Source organism: Capra hircus, chromosome 26, assembly GCF_001704415.2.
Source record: "Capra hircus breed San Clemente chromosome 26, ASM170441v1, whole genome shotgun sequence".
NCBI lineage: Eukaryota > Metazoa > Chordata > Mammalia > Artiodactyla > Bovidae > Capra > Capra hircus.
This window is the reverse complement of record NC_030833.1, coordinates 37,877,008-37,896,540: the sequence shown is the minus strand read 5'-3', so window position 1 is coordinate 37,896,540 and position 19,533 is coordinate 37,877,008. Positions and strand designations below refer to the sequence as shown.

The 19,533-nt window shown below is 36.3% G+C and overlaps 1 protein-coding gene across 2 annotated transcripts in view; it reads left to right on the top strand.

Annotated features, from left to right (window-relative positions):
- Nucleotides 1–19,533, top strand: part of BTAF1 (B-TFIID TATA-box binding protein associated factor 1) — an 86,311-nt gene that overhangs the window by 32,193 nt on the left and 34,585 nt on the right. For both annotated transcript variants that reach the window (XM_005698209.3, XM_018041408.1), the window contains 11 exons: nucleotides 1,533–1,662; nucleotides 1,912–1,980; nucleotides 2,977–3,066; nucleotides 3,975–4,070; nucleotides 4,175–4,351; nucleotides 5,057–5,197; nucleotides 6,009–6,133; nucleotides 8,861–8,981; nucleotides 17,011–17,115; nucleotides 18,829–18,978; nucleotides 19,268–19,407. In XM_005698209.3, coding sequence (XP_005698266.1) covers nucleotides 1,533–1,662; nucleotides 1,912–1,980; nucleotides 2,977–3,066; nucleotides 3,975–4,070; nucleotides 4,175–4,351; nucleotides 5,057–5,197; nucleotides 6,009–6,133; nucleotides 8,861–8,981; nucleotides 17,011–17,115; nucleotides 18,829–18,978; nucleotides 19,268–19,407 — 1,344 coding nt within the window. The remainder of the gene's footprint in view (nucleotides 1–1,532; nucleotides 1,663–1,911; nucleotides 1,981–2,976; nucleotides 3,067–3,974; nucleotides 4,071–4,174; nucleotides 4,352–5,056; nucleotides 5,198–6,008; nucleotides 6,134–8,860; nucleotides 8,982–17,010; nucleotides 17,116–18,828; nucleotides 18,979–19,267; nucleotides 19,408–19,533) is intronic.

Genomic DNA, 19,533 nt, shown 5'->3' with positions numbered 1-19,533 from the left:
TTTTTCACTCATTTATGTATTTATTTTAGTTATACTATTTAATTAAGTTTTTTTAAATTGGAGGATAATTGCTTTACAATATTGTGTTGTTTCCTGCCATACAACAGTGTGAATCAGCCATAACCGTGTGTGTGTCCCCTCTCTCTTGAGCCTGCCTGCACCTCACCCCCATCCCACGCCTCTAGGTCGTCACAGAGTGCCAGACTAGGCGCCCCACTGTCTGTTTCACATATGGTAGTGTAAATATGTCAGTGCAGCTTTCTCAGTCTGTTTCACCCTCTCCTTCCCCTGCTGTGTCGATAAATCTGTTCTCGACATCTGTGACTCCATTCCTTCTCTGCAGGTAAGTTTATCAGTATGATTTTTCTAGATTGCATATATATGCATTAATATATGATACTTGTTTTTCTCTGACTTATTTCACTCTGTATAATAGGCTGTAGGTTCATCCACCTTACTACAACTGACTCAGGTCTGTCTCTCTTTATGGCTGAGTAATATTCCATTGTATGTGTGCATATGTATATGCAACAACTTTATATTCATCTGTCAATAGACATCTAGGTTGCTTCCATGTCCTGGCTTTTGTAAATAGTACTGCAGTGAACATTGGAGTACATGTGTATTTTTGAACTGTGATTTTCTCAGAGTATTTGCCCAGTAATGAGATTGCTGGGCCATATGGTAGTTTATTCCTAATTTTTTAAGGAATCTCCATACTGTTCTCCTTAGTGGGTGTATCAACTTTCTTTCCCACCAACAGTGCAAGGAGGTTCCCTTTCCTCCACATCATCTCCAACATTGATTGATTGTAGACTTTTTTGATGGCCATTCTGACTGGTGTGAGGTGACACCTCATTGTAGTTTTGATTTTCATTGTAGTTTTGATTTACATTTCTCTAATAATGATCCATTTTTTTGCTATTTAAAACAGTGATGTTGGTTAACTTAAATCTTAGTCTGCTTGATTTCCAAAAACATTTTGATGACATTGCCTTTAGCTGTGGAATACTGTTTGGATTGTTTTGCTCAATTGTCAGAGAGCGTATTTACTATTACTAGAGACTAGGACAACTTCCCCAGGAAGATCCGTATATGCAGATTTTTTTTTTTAATAATAATTACGAGTTCTGAATGAGGATTGAAGATCTTCCAAGGGGAGTGCATTCCAGGTAAAGGGAACAAGTGTAAATACCTGAATCATGTAATATTCAAGAAACAGAAAGGTTGTATGGCTGGGATGAGTAGACAGAAGTAAGAGTATTAGAGAGTGAATTCAGAGAGATGGCCTGAGGGCTACAAGTTAAGACCGCTACTTTTGTAAGGTGAGAACTGTCACCATATTACATCATATGTTTCTTTGGCTGAGGGCTAAGCCAAATAGTAGATAATAATCCAGGGTTATTTACCAAATCCTGTTGTAGGAAAGAGCTCTGTGGGTAAACTCAGTCTTTACTTTCTTACATTCATTGTGGTTCACAGTGTTCTGTATTCACTTCTTCTAAATAAATGGTGACTTTTTTTTTTTTTAGCAATGATAGCACAGATGGGGAACCAGAAGAAAAGAGACGAAAAATATCAAATGTTGTTATTAATCAGTCTGCAGTTGATTCCAAAGTTCTGATTGATAATACTCCAGACAGTTCTCCCTTAATTGAAGAGGTACTACTGAAATACCCTGAAGCATCCTTTGAAATCATTTATAATTTTTTCATACTAATGTGTTAGTAGATGGTATATAATATAATCTATTAATTGAGAAATTTTGTTATTAAAAATCAAAGTACTTTTTGTTAGTAAAATTTTTTGATTATTTAAAAGCCTATTGTTAGTCCTACAAGTAAATACACTTAAATTATTGGCATAAAATAGATCTTTTAAAGTAATACTAATTTGGTTTTTCTTATTCAGACAAATGAATGGCCTTTGGAAAGCTTTTGTGAAGAACTTTGCAATGACCTTTTTAATCCCTCCTGGGAGGTAGGATTTCTTCATTACAGTTTCTCTCAACTCTGTTTTCTTTGCTCATGATAGGAACCATATCAATCATAATCTGTCTTATTAGAGTCCTTATTTTTCCTCTATGTCCCTCTCAGAACCACTTGTCAGAGCGCTTCATAAAGAGCTGCGTATCTCTCTCAGTAAAAAATTTCCTTTGGAAGTGGACAATTTTGATTAAGACCAGTAGTTTGCAAGTGGTAGCTTAGCCTCAGAAATATTTCTTCAAAAAAGATCTTGAACAGCTCTCAATATGTAGAAGATATGAAAGTGAAGTTCTTCTGGTTGAAATTGAGGGTTGGTAATCTCGAAAGATTCTTTGGTTGGTCTCTGAGTAATTTGAAAACACTGTTTTGGAATGCCTTTTAGCTTTAGCTTTGTCTTTAGCTTTCTGCTCCCAGATGCACTTCGGTTCAAAGCTGTTCACGTTTTAGCTCGAATGGGGCTTTAGAAAGTGGGGGCAGCGTCAGTGGCATGTTTCCTCCCTCCCAGATGACATTGCAGAAGCTTCAGGGCTACGATAACGTGTTAGTCATGAGGCATTTTATTTAAATTGTCTTCCTTTGATGTTTAACACTGGTGACTTTGGAACTTAGTTCTGATGTATTTATTTCTAAAATATTGGTGTTTGGACTATAAAGAACATTATATGATGCTGCTTTTCTCTCCTTTGCTGTGGATAATGCTGAATGCAAGTAGAGAGTAGAGGAGTGACAGCCAGGCAGATTCATATCTCAGAAAGAACTCAGAATAGCTATTTTTTGCCTTTTAAAAAAATAAAATCCATATAATCAAACTTGTGAGATTAAATATATGTAATTCTTCTTGGATAGTAGAAGAAAAACACATTCTTGTGAAGTCCCACTCAGTTTGTTCCAATTTCTTAAAAATCTAGTATCCCTTTTTCATATTGAAGAAAAGTTAAACACTGTTTCTTAAGCATTTAACCTCCAGTATTTGCTTCTTGGTTCTTTTTAGGTTCGACATGGTGCAGGCACTGGACTTCGGGAAATCCTTAAAGCTCATGGGAAAAGTGGTGGTAAAATGGGGGATAGCACTTTAGAAGAGGTGAGTGTAAGTGTAGTAAATCAACATTATCATCAGGTTTCAGTAGATGTCCTCTTTCTCAGACAGGAAAGTAGCAGAGCATGTGCCATGAAGTAGAAATGAGAGGTAAATAGTAAGAAATATGGAGGGGTGAACATAAGGAAAAGGTTAAAAAATTAGGAAGAGGTTTATTTATATTACAGATAGAGAAAGTATGAGTTCAGAGGAAAGTTATGTTCAGAAATATTGGGTGGAAAAGTATGTAAAAACACTCATATTTGAGCAGGGTATAATGGATTAGAATGTAGAGTAAGATGAATGAGAGTATAGTTTAACGGTCAACAAGCAATGTGACTGGTGTAACATGGAGGCAGTAGTAATAGGCTAGATAATAGATACTTTGGCCACCTGATGCGAAGAACTGACTCATCGGAAAAGACTTTGATGCTGGGAAAGATTGAAGGCTGGAGGAGAAGGGGACGACAGATGATGAGATGGTTGGATGGCATCTTTGACTTGATGGACATGAGTTTGAGCAAGCTCTGGGAGTTGGTGATGGACTGGGAAGCCTGGCGTGCTGCAGTCTATGTGGTCGCAAACAGTCGGACACAACTGAGCAACTAAACCGAACTGAATAGATGTAGTTGATATTACAGCACCCTTAAGTGGTTTCTCAATTTCTCTGGGAGTGCAAGTAAAATACAGAAGTCATGAATTTTATAGATTTTGGTACAGTATATCTAAATAATCATCAAAGAAGATGTGGTTAATATTGAAGGTAGTAATTGGGACTATTCCATAGTTTGGTTATTGTTCCTACAGCTAAAATAATCTGTCCCAGTGTTTTGTTTTAGTTTGCTGTAATAGTTTAGTTTTAGTTTTTGGATCTAATATGTTTTAATGTGTTATTAAAATGATTATTTTAACAGATGATTCAACAGCATCAAGAGTGGTTGGAAGACTTGGTTATTAGACTCCTTTGTGTGTTTGCTTTAGACAGATTTGGAGACTTTGTTTCTGATGAAGTAAGTATCCTAAGGGAGGCTTTACCCAATCAGACTTCAGATTCTTAAAATATATATATATATATTTTTTGCAAATGTGAATTTTCTTGCTTTCTCATTTTTAGGTTGTGGCACCAGTTCGTGAAACTTGTGCTCAAACATTAGGTGTGGTGTTAAAACACATGAATGAGACAGGAGTTCATAAGACTGTGGATGTGCTGCTTAAATTACTTACACAAGAACAGTGGGAAGTTAGACATGGTGGTCTGCTAGGAATAAAGTATGCTTTGGCAGTTCGTCAGGTAAACACTTCAGTTTTTGAAGCATGTATGGGAGAGTTTTTTCCCCTCTTAGTTTATTCTCATTAATTAAATGAAATGGCTCTAGATTCTTAGTGTTACAGATAAGCCAGTCCTTCAAGATTTGCCTTCTTGAGGTAGTATCATAGAGACAGGTGATGCTAGTAAGAATTTAAGTATGAATTAAAAGAGAATTATGCTTGGAAACCTGTTTCTGTTTCATAGCAAGACCAATTCTCAGTGAGATTTCTAGTGTATGATCACAGGAGTAACCTTTGGGGGCTGACTGTTGGGGCAATTGAAAAGAGGGTAGGTTGGAATAATGAGAAGCAGGAAGAGATGGTTTTCTTTTTTCTTTTCTCTCATATTCCCTTTGGTTGTCAGTGGTATTGAGTGAGATAGAAGTTCAGGTTCTAGCACAGGAGTATATATGTATGTGTATTCACACTGGGAATTCATGTTCTTGCCTTGAAAACATGTTCTGATATTTCAAGTCACATTGAATAACGAGATATTGATACTGTTATGTTCTTTTTCAAATGAGATTAATTATATAGGCATCTAATGACACTTTTTCATTTCTGTTTACATGATTCTTTTAAAATAAATATTGGAATTTATACTTTTGTATGTTAATTTAATGAAAGATTTTTTAAGCACATCACTTGTACTGTAGAAATTAATCGGTTTTGGTGTATTCTTTTGCAGGATGTAATTAATACTTTATTGCCTAAGGTTTTAACTAGAATAATTGAAGGGCTCCAGGATCTTGACGATGATGTCAGAGCTGTTGCTGCAGCGTCGTTAGTACCTGTGGTAGAGAGCCTTGTGTATCTTCAGACACAAAAAGTAAATATTCTGCATGTTTTTCTTATAGAGCCTTTTACATTTGTTATGTAGCATGTTAGAAAAAACATTGAGGTTGGCTTTTTTTTTAATCTTTCTCCATTTTTCTTATGACAGCCCTCTGGTGCATAAGATCTTGATATATATATTCTTGGAAAGAGTGAATTGTGAATTGTGTCTTTTTATCTTTCCCTTTCATGTACAGAATATGTAGAGAACTTCCCTTAAAAAGAAAGCAACCATTCCTTGTTCATTTCATTCCTGGTTTTTAGGCAAATGAGATTTTCGCTTGTTTTGATTTTTTATTATGTTTTCATTTTTGAAATGCCTCTTTTAAGGTCCATCTGATTTCCCTCTATTGTTAAAACCAGAACATGTGTATTTGAGAGTACTTCGAAAGCTCAGAAACTAAATTTGTCTTTTCATGATGATTAAGAACGTTTTAACTATATTAAAATTGCTCAGAGGGTGCTGACATGTATGTGTAAGCTGTATTGTTTTCAGAGTTTATGATTTTTTTTTTTAATGGAAAATACAGTTGGGATATCTTATTTCTTGAATTCTCCATCCATTATGAACCTCGCTAGAAAGGTAAATGCCAAAGTAGAGCTGAATGGCATTAAAAAGAGGGGTAGAGAACTGTTGAAGACGAATGATGTTTCCTCCTTAACTTTACTCAGAACTGGGATTATCCAAGGTCATTGGGGTTGTATATGTTGTTGAATCAGTAGTGACTCCTGAAATACAGTTTGGCATGGCTGGTGAATATTTCTTGCAAAATTAATAACTGTTTTTTTGATAACTGATCTTATAGGTACCTTTCATTATAAATACATTATGGGATGCTCTTCTGGAACTAGATGATCTAACAGCTTCAACAAATAGTATTATGACTCTTCTGTCATCCTTGTTAACTTATCCTCAGGTTCAACAATGCAGGTAATTATTTCTGTTCAATGGAATAAAGTAGAAAGTGTTTACATACAGTTCCAGATAATTAAAAATATGATAGTCTGGCGTCTTTTAGAACAGCACTGTAAGTAGGGGATGCCAAAGACAGTTATTTTAAGGAGGGCTTTTCTTCTTCATCTCTAGCCAACAGCTCTTTGAGGGCAGAAACTTAGAGAAGCTATATTCTTGGGTTAATTCCATTATATAATGATTCAACTTGTTCATCCTATGAGAGTTAACTTTAGATAAACAATTATCCATTTTATTTCCACTTATAGTTCTAGACTATAGAATTTTGTAGCCTTTGTGACTGTGGTTAATAGAATTATCAGTGAACATCAGTTTTACATTTCCAAATTTTGCTACTCTGTGAGCATTTTCTTCATGATGTTCACCAAGAAGTATTTTCTTGATTTCAATAATCACTTATCAGGAAGGGAATACATAATAATGTAATATAATCTTCAAAAGCAGAGAATGGGTAAAGCAAAGACGTAAACCAAAAATTTAGTGTCGTTTATTTTACTGTCTTGATATCTGAAATGAAGCTTAGTTAATTAATGTATTCCCAACCTTTTAGACTGGCTCCTAAATATTAATATCCTTGGAGATACAGAAAAAAAAATTACAGATGAGAAAGTTAATTACTTTTCTTAGGCTAGTAAGTTAGAGAAGGCAGTGGCACCCCACTCCAGTACTCTTGCCTGGAAAATCCCATGGACGAAGGAGCCTGATAGGCTGCAGTCTAAGGGGTCGCTAAGAGTCGGACATAACTGAGCGACTTCACTTTGACTTTTCACTTTCATGCATTGGAGAAGGAAATGGCAACCCACTCCAGTATTCTTGCCTGGAGAATCCCAGGGATGGGGGAGCCTGGTGGGCTGCCGTCTATGGGGTCGCAGAGTCGGACACGACTGAAGCGACTTAGCAGCAGCAGTCCAGTAAGTGTATTCAATGAATGTTTATATAATTATGATTATAAATGATTTCTGGTTCTGTGAGTAAATCTGTTTCCAATGAAAATCATTGATGTGTGAAAAACATGGAGAGAATGTTTAAAATAATACTGACCTGTGGTCATCCTTCAATGTTAAATTTAGGCTAGTAGGACAACCCAAAATTGGAATAGCAAAATAAGTGCTTATAAAGTAAAGAGGAAAATTGAGATGGTAGTGCATATATGGTGTTTCCTGATTTTCAGACACTTTCATTGGTATAAGGATTAAATGAGTTAATCTGTGTGAAAGCTGCAAAATGCAAGAATTCTTAATTATTATATATTAGGGGTTGGTAAACTTTTTCTGTCCAGATAGTGAGACTTTGGCTTTGTGGCCATATGATCTCTGTCAAAGCTACTCAACTCTGTTTGTGTAGCACAAAAGCAGTTGTAGATAATACATAAAGGAATGAATGTACCTGTAATCCAATAAAACTTTATATAAAAACTCATGTAAAGTGACCTTGAACTGTGAGCCTTGGTTTGTTTGCACTTGCCCTAAAAAATAAAAAAGGCTTTGGACTTAAAAATGTATGTATATAATCAAGTGGACAATGTTGGAAAAGCTAGATAATGTAAAAAAAAAATCAAAGAATGTCGTGAAAATTCTGTTAATTCAGTGTGAAATAATGTAGTTTTTGATTCTTTTTTTTTTTTCAAAATTGCCTTAGAAAATTTGCTTCATATGTTGTGATATTTGGCAGATACTTTCCAGCTTATGTAAGAAGAAATGCAGCATGTATTTGGAGCATGAAGAGTTACACTATTAACAAGACCTGCTATAATGCTTTTTCAAATTTGAGTCTGTTTTATGTCTGTGTGTGCATGTGTTTAAGTTATAATTTTATAAGTAAATGTACTAGATGTGTAAATAAATGTAAAAGGCGACGTTCATTTAAATCTACAAGTAATGAAAATAGCATTAAAAGATGGACCTCCTGAGAGGAACCAAAAGAACAGATAATTACACTGACATATTCTTTTTTCCTCATGTCTTTTTCTATCGAGCTATATATTTCAAATGCTACTTATAAATAATTTGCTAATTTGAGGTAACTTTTATAAATGAATCGTGGATGTGACAGGAATCCTATGGTCCAAGTTGTTAGCCAACTCGTGCCTTTGCTTGCTTTCACATTCAAAATCTAATCTGTGAGAAGGAAGATAATTTGAGTTTGCCTAATTTAGTAATGCTAGATTAGGATAACAAATTCCAAAGCTACTACCATTACCATCTCTTGCTTCTTTTGATATGTGATAGAGATGGCCCCAAAGGGGGATATAAATTCTGTGCACCTATTGGTTACCTGTTGGAGTTAACAGTAAGAAAGGAGTAAGGATTAACAATCCTGATTTTTGTGTAGGCTGACTATCAACTAAGATACATGTCCCATTTTCCTGAGTGAGAACAGACTAAATGCAGTTATACTGAAAAGTTCTGATTTGATAGAGGTGATTGATGATATAAGTGCCACAGAATAACCCCATGTTAATGTTTCTGCTACTCTTTATGACTGCATTTGTTCTGTCTATTCTGGTGTTATAATAACAGTTTTGTATGAGGGTGTTAAGCAAGTGTTCATAGGAAAATTGTACTGTCTTTTTAGAATTTATTTGTTGAAAAAGTTGCTAGGTCCATAAGGAAATGATATTTAGATGATATATCAACAGGATTTCAACCAAGAATGAATAAGATTAATCTGTGTCTTCTTTATTAGTATTCAGCAGTCACTCACAGTTTTAGTTCCACGTGTCTGGCCTTTTTTGCATCACACTATATCATCAGTTCGAAGAGCAGCCTTGGAAACTCTGTTCACTTTATTATCAACACAAGACCAGGTAAGAACTAACTTGGTCTAAATAACTACAGTAATCTTGAAATTTTTAGAGATTAATTTTGTAAGATCAACCTGACCAACAGGTTACCCTTGCTTCACATAAAGATCAGGAGAATGTTAGGGCTAGTAAAATTGGTATGGTGAGTATGTAGATACATAAGAATATAATCATCATAAGGGCAGAAATATTTTAATACTATTCTAGATTGTATTCCCAGCCCATGGAATATTGCCTAACACAAAAGTGGCTCTCAGTAAGTTTTTGTTGAACGAAAGATTGAATCATCCCTTCCTGTCAAAGATCATGTTATTCATTCTTTGCCTACTCTGTATGGTTGACAGTTGGATGGTTGGCAAAAACCATCCCAGGTTAGAAAGCTACCTGTGAAGCTCTGCAGTGTGACTTGAAAAGACTGATAATACAGTTGCCAGGCACTTACTTCCTTTTAAGGAATATTCAGTCTTAAGAGCATTTTATTTCCAAGGAGTAACACATTGAAATGCCTACAGAGAACCGTCAGTTAATATCACTGTGTAAATAGAAATATGTTATGAGCTGAGTAATCCTTGCCCTGTCTGTAAAAGGCTTCACATTCTTGTTTTAAAAATAGACTAAAGGTCAAACAAAATACTAGAATTTAGGGAAACATCATAAGGAATCCATTTTTTATGCTGTTACTTATAGGTGCTGCAGTTTGAGTGGTCTTTAAAAAACAATGGTTAATTTTTTTAGACAATATATTAATACTGTGGATAAATGTCTCTTTTGTGTTCACCACCCATTCATTCCTATGTGAATTAGGAATATTCCATGTAGACCTACTTTAATTTATAGCATGATATTGTGTTGTACTACCATGAATCAACATTTATAAATTTCTTTTTGCATTATCTTTTTTGTCTGATCAGACTCTTCTAAGAAAAAACTGTCATGTCCATTTTATTAATATAATGGTTAGTTGATCAGGCATGGGTTCATATAAAAAGCTGCTGGCATGGGTTCTGAGTTTTCACATTATTATTTTTTTTTTTTTTCGGTTTTGTGAGTTTTGCCTAAATGTTTTTGATGTAAATATTCTTAAATTCACTTTAGATAGACCTATTAAAATTATCAAATTTCTTCCCTTCACGTTGTTGTTGTTTTCTGTTTTTTTTTCGTACACTTTACTTTTAGGAGCAATCTTAGGTTTACAGAAAAGCTGAGCAAAAAGTACACAGTTCGTTCCTATATGCCCCAGCAATATGCACAGTTTCCCCTTAGCTAACATCTTGCATTAGTGTAGTGCATTTGTTGCAGTTGATGAGCCAGTATTGATACATTATTAACTAAAGCCCACAGTTTACACTAGCGTTCACTCTTTACAGTGTAGGTTCTATGGGTGACATATGTGCAATGGTATGTGCTCACCATTAGAGTATCATGAGGAACAGTTTCACTGCGCTAAAAAATGCCTGTGCTGCACCTGTGCATTTCCATTTTTCCTCCCTTCAAAACCTTAGCAACCACGACTCTCTTATTGTTCTCATACTTCTGCCTTTTCCAGAATACCTCATAGTTGGAGTTGTGTCGTATGTGGGCTTCCCTGGTGGCTCAGATGGTAAAGGATCTACCTGCAGTGCAGGAAACCTGGGTTTGATCCCTGGGTTGGAAAGATCCCGTGGAGAAGGAAATGGCTACCCATTCCAGTACTCTTGCCTGGAGAATTTCGTGGACAGGGGAGCCTGGCAGGCTGCAGTCCATGGGGTGGCAAAGAGCTGGACATGACTGAGCCACACACACATGTAGTATATTGCCTTTTAATAGTGGCTTCTGTTTCCTTTAGCATTACAAAATTAAGGTTTCTCCGTGTCTTTTTTTATAACTTGATAGTTCATTTCTGTTTATCACTTTGTAATACTGCATTGTATGGATGTGCCACAGTTCCATATATTCACCTATTAAAGGATAATTTCATTTCTTTCTGTTTTTATCATTTTGAATGAAGTTTTAAACATTTGTGTGCAGGTTTTGGTATGGACACAGTTTTCAGTGCACTTGGGTAAATCTGAAGTGCACAATTGCTGGATCATATGCTAAGAATATATTTAATTTTATAAGAAAATGTCTTCCAAAAATGTGTGTACCAATTTACATTTCCACCATCAAGGAGTTTCTGTTGCTGTATATCCTCTCCCAGCATTTGGTGTTGTCAGTGTTGTTGATTTTAGCCTTTCTAATAAGTGTGTAGTGGTATCTCACTATAGTTTAAATTTGAAGTTCTCTAATGATATATGATGTTGAACATCTTTTCATATGCTTATCTTTAGTAATTTTGTTTTGTTTTGCAAAACCATAAGACTTTATAAGGAAGATAGCCTGAATCTTACAACTTATCCCATCATAAGTATATATGCATATATGCTTGTCTCTAAAATGTTTTTGTATAGAACCACAGTTAATAAGTTATTTATAAATTCTCTTTTTTAAAAAATTTATTTGCCTGCACCACATGGCTTGGAGGATCTTAATTCCTTGACCAGGGATGGAATCTGGGCCCTGGGCAGTTGAAGCATGAAGTCCTAACCGCTGAACTGCCAGGAAATTCCTGAAATCTCATTTGTATTAGACTCTTTTATGACATACCTTGTTGTCTTTGAAGATAAATTGTTTAATCCTTGTGTCTTTATCTCTCATGTTAACATGTGAAAGTACTAGCAAGTCTGGCTTCTCAAAGAGTATGAAATAAGAACTCTTAGGCAAACCAAATTAATTTTATTTGGTAATGACTTAAAATCAGGATGTAACTTTTTTTTGGCTGAACAAAGAGCTTGACAAAGTGAAGTAATTTATCATTTGTTTTTCCTTTTTTAAAAAAGTTTTTATTGGAGTTTAGTTGATTTATCATGTGTGAGCTTCTGCTGTGCAGCAAAATGAATCATACATATATATTCATTTTTTTAGCTTCTCTTCCCATGTAGAGCATTACTTGATTTTGCTTTCTATAGACTGTATTTATTCATGCAGGTTTATATATGAATATGTATGTTTACCTGTGAATTACTTTACTGAAATGTCTAGATTAATTAGTGTTAATAACCGCTATCTTTAATAGTGGTTTTAGTCAGAACTCAACTAGGAAAATATATTCTGGACATTAACCTCTAGTTTAGCCATATTTTGTTGACTGGGTAAGCTTTTCCATTCTGTTTGCATCAGAGTCACCTTCTGAGTCATTGAGAATTTTAGTACATAAAAGTATTGATTTTTATTTGAAAGGCAAGCATTAGCATGATGCTTATAAATTTAGCATGAAGATACACATGAGATTGAGTTGGAATTTGGGGGCACATTTAGTCCAGGATGTAAGAACATTTAATGTATGCATATGTAGAGAAGGGAATAAAGACCAAAAAAACAGAGTTGACTGAGACTTTGGCATTTGAGAACATTAGCATAATTAGGTATTGGTCAGAGTTTATAAAGGTGTGAAAAGAGAGCAACGTTTAAATATTTATCTGACTTTCGATAAATATTGGTTGGACAAATAAATAAAACAAGGCGTTACGAGTTGTTTAATTATAGAATTGGGTTTTGTTTTTTGGCAGTGGGCCAAAATAGGATTTCAGATCAAATTAGTAGAGGAGCTGAGAACTCAGTATGATTCATAACTTTGTTGTAGCTTCTTTCCAGATTTTCTTCCCTGCGACCCCATATCATTTGATATGGTGATAGAAATGATGATACCTACTGACATGAATCAGGTGTTCACAGTAAATGATAATCAGATTGCTGCTCCGCCCCACCCCGCCTCCACATCTACACACTTTATGGGTGTGCTTGTGGAAAGATAAAAGAGGGGGCATAGCAAAATGGTGCTGGCAAGATCTTATCCCACCTAATACGTCAATTTTGCCAGTTAGGGATTTATTGCAATCCTACAATTGTGGAAAATTTTCCATATTACCAACTATTCCTTGTGACTTTGATTATTCTCATAATCAAGGTAGATTTGCTCAACAGTTATATTAGCTCCTACAATTTTCTAGATACTGATTGGTAAGGGAAAAGTTCTGTTTCCTTCTGTAGAGCTTAAAACAGGAAGCTAACCAAGACAGAAGAAGACAGCTAGACAAGCGCTTATAATTACATAGTGGCCATTTTATAAAGCCATCATTACATAGTGAGGTAAGGATCTGGTAGGGGAAGCAGATGGTGCTGCTGGGTCCTTACTAGTGAGGTGAGTCAAGGTCAAGGAAGTATCTTGCTGAAAGTACAGTTGAGACTGAGACCTGAAGGATGAATGGAATTTAACCAGGTGAAGAGCAGGGTAACAGTCAGAGGAAGAGCATGTGTCAGACTCTGGGAGCAGGAGTGAGCATAGTGGCACTAAAGAGGGAGGGAAAGAAAACTGGTCTGGCTGAGGGACTGAGCGCAAGAGGATGCACCAAGAGTTGCACCTTGAGTTTGTAAATGTAGTGACATGTCTGACAGTCTTAGTTTTGTTATCAGCGTTCCTTGTTCTGAGTTCCACAAAGGCAGAGTGAAGGCCGGAACACCAGTCTGAATAAAGGAGCTGTACAGAGACTGCCCCATTCTCTTTACACTAAATAAGTATCAATCATTCCCCTGAGTATTCCCACAGATGCCCACCCGTCCATCTGACCCTCATTATAAAAATGACATAAAGTGCTAATACTGTGTCAGTTATTTAACATAAACCAAAATATATTTTTTAAAGCCCTCTTAAAACATGAATTATAACTTGAGTTGTTGTAGTATAGCTTATAGTTAATTTAAACCTGGTAAAGTAAACAGTCTGTGGTAGGAATTTTTCTGTAATTTGGATTATACTCTGCTAGACTACTACTGAGGAGAAGGCAGTGGCACCCCACTCCAGTACTCTTGCCTGGAAAATCCCATGGACAGAGGAGCCTGATAGGCTGCAGGCCATGGGGTCGCTAAGAGTCGGGCATGACTGAGCAACTTCACTTTCAGTTTTCACGTTCATGTATTGGAGAAGGAAATGGCAACCCACTCCAGTGTTCTTGCCTGGAGAATCCCAGGGACAGAGGAGCCTAGTGGGCTGCCGTCTATGGGGTCTCACAGAGTCGAACACAACTGAAGCAACTTAGCAGCAGCAGCAGCAGCAGACTACTACTGAAGTCATCAAAACTTTCCAGACTTTGCCTAACATTAGAAGGGAAATTTGTGACTAGTAGACTCCTAGTTAGTAGCATACTAGAAGTCCACTGACTATTTTTTAAAATTCTGGGATGGAAAATCCCAACGTCACTGTACCCCACTCCTAACCAATTCAGTTTAATAAACCTATAAATAAAAAGCAACATTAGGTTACCTGCCTAAGTCAGTGTCTCCTGGAAGACAGGCACAAAATTTATGAAAACAGGTGAACCAACTTTCAGATTTGCAAGAGGCAGGTTGTTTCTGGATGGGCCAAATTGTACTTAGTGATTTTTGGAGAAAATACTAACAGCTGAAGCATGTAACTTTTTGTAACAATGACTAAAAGGAGATGCTTGCACAATTATTCAGATAGAACAGCTTCAGCTGTTTTCTCAGCTTTATTTTGTAACTTGTGTTTTCTGCTAGGCAGACTTCATGTTGTGTTGCTGGATAAATCTGCATGTTCAAAAATACTCGTTCCCGTGATGATAGTGACGTGCATATTCTGGGTTGGATTTTTTGTTTGGTTGGGCTTTTGGTTTCTCTTTTATTTTTTAAATTTTATTTTCCTCTTTATTTATTGACTTGACTTTATAAAGCAAAATTAAACAGAAAATACAGAGTGCCCATCCATATACCTCCTGCCCTGCCCCAAATAGCTGCTCCCACCATCAGCGTCGCACACCAGAATGTTACAGTTAGTGAACGAACGTTGACATGTCATTATCAACCAATCCATAGTTGTATTAGGCTTCACTTTTTTTTCCCAGGCTGTGCCACATTGCTTACAGGATCTTAGTTTCCTGACCAGGAATTGAATGTCGGCCCTTGGCAGTGAAAGCACTGTCCTAACCACTGGACCTGCAGGGAGTTCCCTGGGCTTCACTCTTAATGTTGCATGTTCATTTTACTGATTTTCACAGATGTGTGATGATCTTTCCATTATTATGTCTTACAGAATAGTTTCTCTGCCATAAAAACACCCTGTGTTCTTTCATTCATTTATTCCTTTGGTTGTTTTTTAAATAATTATAAAGTAGAATTTACTAGAGTAACAAAGTTTATAGCCTGAGAAGACTACTACAATTTATATTACATTCACTATTTATTAATATGGGGGAAAAAATCTTCATCTGTAGGTATGGCTTTGGGATCTGCAAGCAACTGTTGATTTCCAGTGATGAGGTTAGGGGTAGATTGAGAGAATTGGTAAATATGGCAGGGGAAATGAGAAGAAATCATAGGAGAGTAATATTAAATTATTGGCTTAGTACTGTTACAGCTTTCCTAATTGTGCCTGTTCTCTCTGCTGAGGAAAGGAGAACTTTTCTTCTTTCCAGTGTCCCTTTCCCTTTCAATGAAAAGTAGTTCTTTAAGGCATCCCCTGTCAGTGAGTAGGCTCCCCCGAGCTGATGATTTTGCAGTCTATTTTAAATTTCTTTCAAGCCATTTTGAGAAATGTGAAAAAAAGAAGACCAGGGTTATTAGTTTCCTACTGGCAAGAGAACTATATGTAGCTTTCTGAGTTATGCCTTATCCCTAGACCTTCTCACTTTCTGGAAATTCAGTTAAACATTTTCCAAATTTCTCTTCAGTCTCTTCCAGACAGTTCAGTTCAGTCGCTCAGTCGTGTCCAACTCTTTGCAACCCCGTGAACTGCAGCACGCCAGGCCTCCCTGCCCATCACCAACTCCCTGAGTTTACCCAAACTCATGTCCATTGAGTCGGTGATGCCATCCAACCATCTCATCCTCTGTCATCACCTTCTCCTCCTGCCTTCAATCTTTCCCAGCATCAGGGTGTTTTCAGATGAGTCAGCTCTTTGCATCAGGTGGCCAAAGTATTGGAGTTTCAGCTTCAATATCAGTCCTTCCAGACCCAGGACTGATCTCCTTTAGGGTGGACTGGTTGGATCTCCTTGCAGTCCAAGGGACTCTCAACAGTCTTCTCCAACGCCACAGTTCAAAAGCATCAATTCTTCTATGCTTAGCTTTCTTCCAGACAACATAGTTTTTATTTTTTAAAAATTGTGGAAGGATGTGATATTAAGTACTGTAAACTAGTTAATAAAATTTTTAGTTCTTATTCAGTGAGCTTGTAATTTGTGCGGTAGACAACATGAGATTACTTTTCTACAATTCTGAGCACACAGTCGATTTAGTTAGGCACCATTGGATTGCTTGATTTGGGTGGGCTTTTGATTTGTTGAGAAATTCCTTAGATTGAGGTTTTAAACCTGAGCTTAAGGAAATCCCTGAAGCTGAGAGCAAAACATTATACATAAGTATGTAGATAAATGTATTTTTCTAAGAGAAGATTGTGCGTAGTCTTTCCCCAATTTTCAGAGGGTCCTTAACCCAAAATAAATTAGGAACTTTGGCTTTAATTTTGTAGTGAACTCAAAGTTGAATTTTCTAGATTGGATATCATCTCACAGTTCTTTTCTTGCATTAATGATGAGCACATACAACTTAAGCTGATTATCCAGCACAACTGTAGTGTGATCATTTATCAAATTTCCCTGACAGAGCAGTGATACACAATGAAACCAAAGAGTTGTCACTGGTTAGAGCTTACTCCCATATACAGGATGCTTTCAGTTTATTAGAAGCAAAATTCAGTGTTGTTAATCATACAGACTTTCTCCAGATTCCTAGAGACTGTATGCCATTTAATTTCTCCAAATCATTGGAATAATACAGTGTTTTTGCTCAGAATCTTATCAAAATTTATCACCAGTTGAACGTTTTTGATGAAGTCATAACAGTCTTTTCATGGTAGTACTTCTGTTATTTGACTTAAAACTTTTAAAATAAGCTAACACTGCAGAATTATGTTATAATTTTGATTTTGCTTTTGTTTTTAGAACTCTTCATCTTGGCTTACACCTATCCTTCCTGATATGCTTCGACACATATTTCAGTTTTGTGTTTTAGAAAGCAGCCAGGAAATTCTGGACCTCATTCACAAGGTATGTGGTGAATATATCTGTACTCCTTTTCCCAGTAGCTTGGTAGATGTTAAAAATTTTTTTTCAAAATTCTGTACAGTTGTTGATCAGGGATTTAAGAAGTTAGAAATCATCCAAGACATTCGAATAGTCTGGAGATCAAGGAAATAGACTTTTTATGGATTATAATGGTTAAGTCCTAGTTAGTTGTGTGACCCAGTAGGCAGGTGTTTTAAGCACTTTCTTCATAGCCTCAATACAGAAAATTAAAACTGAAGAAAAGACAACTTTTTTCCATCACTTATTTTGCTTTCTATCAGGATGCTTATCTGTCCTATAGAGTATCTTGGGATTTATTGGTAATCATAATTTAGACTTGCACTTTTTCCTTTTATTTAGGAATATTGGTCAATGTGTTGGAACCTATAAAGAATAGCCACTTGATATGTTTAATAATATTTACGGGAGGAAATGGCACTGTTGTACCTTTAATACCTGTTAACGTGGTCTTGAATCATTGGCCTCTGAAGTGGCTCATTGTTAACAGCTGTGGGTTAACATTGGTGGTGTTTCTACATGGTGGCCCTAGCCCATTAATGTTAGGCATCAAGAAAAGTGCTTCAGGGCTTCCCTGGCACACTGGTTAAGAATCCACCTCCGATGCAGGAGACTTGGGTTCGATCCCTGATCAGGAAGCATCCCACATGCCTCTGAGCTGCTAAGCCTATGCGCCACAACTGAGCCTGTACCCTAGAGTCTGGAAGCCACAACTACTGAGCCGAGTGCTCTAGAGCCCTGCTCTGCAACAAGAGAAGCCACTTCAGTGAGAAGCCCCTGCAGCACCAAGGACCCAGCATGGCCATAAATAAATAAATAATTCTTTTTTTTTAAGTGCTTTATTGCGTAAGATCATGAATCAAGATTTACATTGTTTTTAATTAATACTAGGATATTACTCTAGTATATTACTCTGATATGGCTTCCCTCATAGCTGAGTTGGTAGAGAATCCATCTACAATGCAGGAGACCCCGGTTTGATTCCTGGGTTGGGAAAATCTGCTGAAGAACTGATAGGCTACCCACTCCAGTATTCTTGGGCTCCCTTTGTGGCTCAGCTGGTAAAGAATTCGCCTGCAATGTAGGAGACCTGAGTTCAATCCCTGGGTTGGCATGATCCCCTGGAGAAGGGAAGGGCTACCCACTCCAGTATTTTGGCCTGGAGAATTCCATGGACTGTAAAGTCCATGGGGTCACAAAGAGTTGGACACAACTCAGTAACTTTCACTACTCTGATATGTTGGATATTACTAGGATATTACTCTAGCATATACTAAGGGTATTACTTCTCTAAATTTAGCAGGAGCTGTTATATACTGAAGCATGTATTGAATATAGGAATGCATATAGAGCTTTATGATACAAAGAAAGGATTCCAGATATTTACTGAAATTTTGATAACTGTTTTTATGGGTATTTTAAAAAATGATTTTCGTAAAATACTGAGGAAAATACTTTGTATTCTTTTTTAAAAAACTTTCTTTTGTATTACTTTTTTTAGTATACAAACATCTACCCTAAAACAGTATTTCAAAGTAAGCCTATTTGTTGAATTTTAAAATTAATTTTTGTGCTATTTCCTACTTTTTTTTTTCAATTCAGTATCACTAAAAGTATTAGGTTTTATTAGGCCTTGCTAGAAAAATTTCATTTTCTTGTTCCCTTCTCATTCTGCAGGTTTGGATGGAATTGTTGAGCAAGGCTTCAGTTCAGTATGTGGTAGCGGCTGCTTGTCCATGGATGGCTGCGTGGCTTTGCTTAATGATGCAGCCTTCTCATTTGCCTATTGATTTAAATATGTTGCTGGAGGTAAAAGCTAGAGCCAAAGTAAGTGTAGAGGAACATAATGTATTTGTATGTTCAGTTCATAATTATTAATACAGTAACTGTTAAGAAACCTGTATTGCCTTATTATAAGTGTGATATTATTATTATAACAGAAGGAAAAATTATTTTATTGGAACCCTGACAAAATGCATAGTAATTTTTATCCATTCAAGTTTTGTGAAAAAACTGTATTCTAGTGGAATTGTAACAAATGAGATTATTTTTTATGTTGTCTATTAAATTTTAATGGTAAATCTTTAATTACTGTTTTCCCTGCTTATTCACTTAGGAAAAAACAGGTGGTAAGGTGCGCCAGGGCCAGAGCCAGAGTAAAGTACTTCAGGAGTACATTGCAGGTGCAGACACCATCATGGAAGACCCCACCACCAGGGACTTTGTTGTTATGCGGGCCAGAATGATGGCAGCCAAGTGAGTATACATAAATTCAAAAGTCATTTAACCGAAAGATTCCTCCCATGTGTCTGTCAATCCTTCCTCCATCATACTAGAGTAAGAAAAAAATTAAAAAGTAAGAAAACGTTTTTCATTCTTTTG